This window comes from Ostrea edulis, chromosome 5 (assembly GCF_947568905.1).
Source record: "Ostrea edulis chromosome 5, xbOstEdul1.1, whole genome shotgun sequence".
Lineage (NCBI taxonomy): Eukaryota > Metazoa > Mollusca > Bivalvia > Ostreida > Ostreidae > Ostrea > Ostrea edulis.
The window spans coordinates 43,156,590-43,162,589 of record NC_079168.1 but is presented as its reverse complement, the minus strand read 5'-3'; the positions used below and the strand labels follow the sequence as shown (position 1 = coordinate 43,162,589).

General features: G+C 36.1%; 1 protein-coding gene across 2 annotated transcripts in view; it reads right to left on the bottom strand.

Annotated features, from left to right (window-relative positions):
• Positions 1–757: 757 nt before the first annotated feature.
• The window catches only part of LOC125650364 (vesicular glutamate transporter 1-like), a 28,111-nt gene continuing 22,868 nt past the window's right edge, over positions 758–6,000 (bottom strand). For both annotated transcript variants that reach the window (XM_048878597.2, XM_048878598.2), the window contains exons 8-10: positions 5,728–5,860; positions 2,485–2,717; positions 758–2,122 (exon numbers count right to left, since the gene is read on the bottom strand). In XM_048878597.2, coding sequence (XP_048734554.2) covers positions 1,838–2,122; positions 2,485–2,717; positions 5,728–5,860 — 651 coding nt within the window. In that variant the 3' untranslated portion in view covers positions 758–1,837. The remainder of the gene's footprint in view (positions 2,123–2,484; positions 2,718–5,727; positions 5,861–6,000) is intronic.

Genomic DNA, 6,000 nt, shown 5'->3' with positions numbered 1-6,000 from the left:
GTTCTTATCTGGTCGTCGTTATAAGTCCTGACAAGCCCTTGGCTCATCCATTAGTCAGTGCCTCAGAGGTCTACCTATATCAGCGTACCGTGTTGTAGGGTATATAACCTTTTCCATATTGTATAGAATTTCATTTGAATTAAATATTTTTCTTTTATGCTGTATGATTTTTCATTTGTATTAAATTTTTACCATTATATTATATAATTTTTCAATTAAGCGGTCGCGGTAGTTCAGTGGTAGAGCGTTTGCTTTGTAACCGGGAGGTCCTGAGTTCGAGCGTCGCTCGTGCCAAGGCCGCGTTAAACATATGACGTTAAAATAGGTAGTGATTGCTCCTTCACCAAACGCTCGGCATTTAGAAGTCTCGGATATGACCTTAAAAACGGAGGTCCCGTGTCGCGGCAGGCTTTGGCACGATAAAGCATCCTCACTGTCACGGCCCTGAGCCTAGGTCTAAATTTGTGGAACTTCACCTGGTGACGTCTCAATATGGGTGAAAAATTCTTGATCAGTCAATCAATCAATCATTTGTATTTTGTTTTGCATAATGATTTTCTTTCAGATGTGTGGTTGAAGAGAAGAAGACTTAACACTATGATGAAATATTTGCAGGTCTTAAAATATCTGTTTAAAAAGCACAATTTTATTTCAACCTAGACTATTCAGTTATTGCTAGAAACACATGCCTATGCTTCACATATTACAGTCCTATTTTAAAGAACAGCAACTTGTTTGTTTCTCTAAAAATAACGAATTTATTGTAGAATTAAATATTTTCTGTATTTATTATGTTATATTAAATGAAATAACAGAAAACATGATCAGGATATCTACATTGATATACACATACATAACTGTAATGTAATGAGAGAGAGAGAGAGAGAGAGAGAGAGAGAGAGAGAGTCAGTAAAACGTGTAAAGTGAGGACAAATTTTAACCAATGGACAGAAGTCGTGAGAATAGAATTGCACTACAAAAAAATTGTCCTCACAATTGCGTCCTCATAAATGTGATCTACAGCATGTGAAAGATGTAGATACAAAATATTAGGTTAGTAGGGACAAGTGGTGTGAGGACATGTCCTTACTAATATTCTCTCTCAAATACCTTTTTTCATAATTCGAAAGAGAGAATTAGATAAACTTTTGTAGGTGTCCCTATAGCTATACCTACCATAGTACTTGTTTGCCTTTAGAATAATATATGTATTCTCTTCTACACATTGTGAGGACGTCCTCAGTAGGTTTGGTTGGCGAGAGAGAGAGAGAGAGAGGGAGATTCTAACAACATCCCTTTGGTACAACAAAATACTTTTCAATTCATATGGAAAACATGCCGGTATCATCACAGACAAATAACTGTACATGTTTTGACTATATCACATTTGAGATCACTATAATGAGGACATTAAAATTCTCCAAATATTGATAATATTTTAAAAATATTTATTGCAAACTTCACTCACAATATATCGAGCTGATTTTTAAAAATCCATTACATTTCGTACCCGCGTGCACCTTTCACAAGATGTGAGAAGTTCCACAAAATTTTACGGACGATATTCAAAACTACTGAAAAGGTCAAATACGAGTATTGTCGTTATTGACTTCCATTGTACAAAAGCCTACCAGGGAGTAACAATGACATTCAAAATTGACGGATATTAGACTTTCTGAAAAGAGTAAATACTACTGATTTTAAATTAAGTAGTTAATGAATTGATAAACAACAAAGAGAATTATCCACTATTAAAGTCCGTCAGAATATATTTCCAACAACATCACAAACCAAAATAATATACACATAGTTTTATAATGAAAAGAATGTGCACAATTCATATTGTATTCAGAAACCAACTTGGCATCCCATCTTCATCATAGTCTTGTTCCAAATACCGTTTGTTCTTGTAATTAAACATGGATGCACTAAATTTGGTCTGCGTTGGTTGCTCGACTTCTTCAATAACTTCTGAACTTGTTGTTGGGGCTAATAGTGGTCTAGTTTCATCAGTTGTGGCCCATGTCTGAGTTTCACCGCTCGCAAAAATTCCATAAAAGACCACTCCCGCCATATGAATGGAAGCAGCAATAGTGAACAATAACTGCCATGACTCAAGGTTCTGTTGAAAAGAAATGTCTTCTCTGAAATTATACTCTGTCACAAATAAGCTCCTTGATTTGTAATAAACGTATGTACTGTATATTTGTAAGCTTAACAACACCCATGGCATCGTCGAAGCGCTTGCTTGTGAAACACGTACTAGTATACTGACAGTACCTGTATGAAAGGTGGGAAAAGTCTGAAGATATTTAAAGGAAGATTACGAATAAATATGATAATTCATTAAAAGAAATTTGCTTTGGTACTGTCGATAAATGTTTCAACAGTGATGCACTGCCCTGCAGTAAATAATTCAATGGGGATTCAGTGTGAGTAATAAACGTTACACTTCAGAAATTTAATTTGCATTCGTGACCTTACCTCTCGTCTTAACTTTCCTGCGACGAAAGTACTAAGAATGGCGCCTAGTGAGCCGAGTCTCGACAGGCCCGTTAGAATGCTGACATACTGTGGAGCGAGATCTAGTGGGTTCACCTGGTAACCAGAAATAGCTAACCCACTGAAACCCACACCTACACAGAGTGTCACCAGGGCAATTTCGCTCATATCCACAAATCGCAATGCAAGCAAGCAGACAGCCTCTATTCCGAACCCTGCAACGAATGAAAAATGTTATTTGCGTATATATATCCTATAGTATCCTGTTTGAATAGTAGTGTCTGAAAACGGTGTCTGACATTTCATGTGACACTATGGACAGAAGATGATGCTTCCTTCAGGACTATAAATTGAATCGATACAGGCGTACTCTCACAGAGGCCTAAATGAACAAGAGGCCCATGGGTCACATCGCTCACCTGAGTCACCTTAACTCACATTTAAAGATTTTTCCTGTATATTCGCATGTAAAACTTTTATCCCTATTGTGGCCCCAACCTACTCCCGGGAGCCGTGGTTTTTCCCCCCAAATTGAATCTGGAATATGTCAGGAAACTTTCATGTAAATCTCAGCTTTTCTGGCTTAGTGGTTCTTGAGAAGAAGATTTTAAATGATTTTCCCTATATATTTGTATGTACAACTTTGATCCCCTATTGTGGCCCCATCCAACCCCCGGAGGCCATGATGTTAACAAACTTGAATTTTCACTATGTCAGGAAGTTTTCGGGTAAATTTCAGCTCTTCTGACCCAGTGGTTCTTGAGAAGAAGATTTTTAAATGAACCCACGATATTTTTGCATTTTTGTGATTATCTCCCCTTTGAAGGGGGCATGGCCATTCATTTGAACAAACTTGAAAGCCGTTCACCCAAGAATGCTTTTGGCCAAGTTTGGTTTTGGAGAAGAAGTCGAAAATGTAAAAAGTTTACAGACAGACGGACAACAGGCGATCAGAAAAGCTCACTTCAGCTGATAAAAATATATGAATTGGTTTTTTCCCTTTGCGACATACATTTGGCCTTGTGGTAGTTAAAGAAGGAGATCTAGGGATAACCACACCGGAGAAAATCGTAATGTGTGAAAGTATAAGATATATAAAATAATCTTAAGGTAATGAATAATTTGAAAACTTATTCTGGAGAAAATTACAAACTTATTGTAAAATCATAAACTTTCTGCAAAATTCGAATTCATACAGATGGGCAGTGTACTGCTTTGAATCAGATTAGAAAATATAACCGATGGTTATCTACGTATTTGTAATGTACTTCCTTTTTAATTGTTGTGAAGAAAAAATTCTTTCGACCCAAAATATATATGGTGACGTGCAATGAGCAAATTGCTGTTCCCGAGTTTCAATGCACAATACACAATAATTCTGTATAAGTATTTTGAAAAATATTTTCAGGAGGGAAATGATATTCCAATAAAATTTTAGTTAGGACATTTATAGGGGTCAGTCACTTTGGGAGAAATGAACGATTAAAAGGTATCTAGATTTTGATCCACAACCTGATTAAAACATTTGGGAGGTCATTATGTAAGGTAGGGTTTCGCTGTACTTGGTACTTTCTTCTTAGAACCCTTTCTAACCACCTCATGCTAACGGTATATTCATAGCACTAAACGTAGTAGTACAAAATATTTCAAGAGCATTTGGAGACTACAAAAACTATCTAAATCCGCTCCTCGAAATATACTTCCCAGATTCTCAGAACATCTATCAGTCTTTAGTAGGTCAAAATGAGCTATCTTCTCATAAATGTTTCGTCAAGATGGAGCTTTTTCTGGTGGAATGATTCATAAAACACACACATGTATATATAATTTCTATGATTTTTCTACATTCTAGTAGCCCTGGTACCAACAAATACAAAACAACAGATCAAACCAAAAACAAGACAACAGATCAAACCAAACACAAGACAACAGATCAAACCAAATACAAAACAACAGATCAAACCAAACACAAGACAACAGATCAAACCAAACACAAGACAACAGATCAAACCAAACACAAGACAACAGATCACACCAAATACAAGACAACAGATCAAACAAAACAGAAGACAACAGATCAAACCAAACACAAGACAACAGATCACACCAAATACAAGACAACAGATCAAACCAAATACAAAACAACAGATCAAACCCAATACAAAACAACAGATCAAACCCAATACAAGCCAACAGATCAAACCAAATACAAAACAACAGATCAAACCCAATACAAGACAACAGATCAAACCAAATACAAAACAACAGATTAAACCAAACACAAGACAACAGATCAAACTAAATACAAAACAACAGATCAAACCCAATACAAAACAACATATCAAACCAAATACAAAACAACAAATCAAACCAAATACAAGACAACAGATTAAACCAAATACAAAACAACAGATTAAACCAAATACAAGACAACAGATCAAACCAAATACAAAACAACAGATTAAACCAAATACAAGACAACAGATCAAACCAAATACAAGACAACAGATTAAACCAAATACAAAACAACAGATCAAACCAAACACAAGACAACAGATCAAACCAAATACAAAACAACAGATCAAACCCAATACAAAACAACAGATCAAACCAAATACAAGACAACAGATCAAACCAAACACAAGACAACAGATCAAACCAAATACAAAACAACAGATCAAACCAAATACAAGACAACAGATTAAACCAAACACAAGACAACATATCAAACCCAATACAAGACAACAGATCAAACCAAACACAAGACAACAGATCAAACCAAATACAAAACAAAAGATCAAACCAAACACAAGACAACAGATCAAACCCAATACAAGACAACAGAGTCTGTTCTGCATATGACCAGTTTTTATATCGAGGCAGGCTACTGACAAACAGGTTGATGTTACATGGGTTTCAACAGTCTGATTTGTTTAATACTGATTGTTAGGCCACTCCTGGCACACTTATTTTGACTACGGATAACTCCGTTTACCTGTTAAAGATTTAGGGCTCATGGCGGATGTGACCGGTCGACAGGGGATGCTAACATCTCCTAGACACCTGATCCCACCTCTGGTATATCCAGGGGTCAGTGTTTGCCCCCCCCCCCCCAACTTCCTTTTTTTGTATTGCTTATAGGAGTTATGAGATTGATCACTGTTCGTTATCGTCACCTTTCATGATTTAACTGCAGTTAGAGCAAATAAGTATTGAATATCTTACCCATGCACTGTGCCAGTTTTCTTCCATGAGTGGTTGAAAGTACCTGATGCTTTATTAACTTATCGACAAGAATGCCTCCTGATATTGTTACTATGGTCATGAAAACCTCTGGCAGGGCTGATGTGAATCCAATCTGTCAAATCATAAAAGAAAGTATATATATATATATATATATATATATATATATATATCTGCGGAACTGCAGCTCTCTGAGAAGAAGAAAGGGATAAATCAAAGAGCCATAGATCCACTCTTTAAAAAAACCTTCAACTT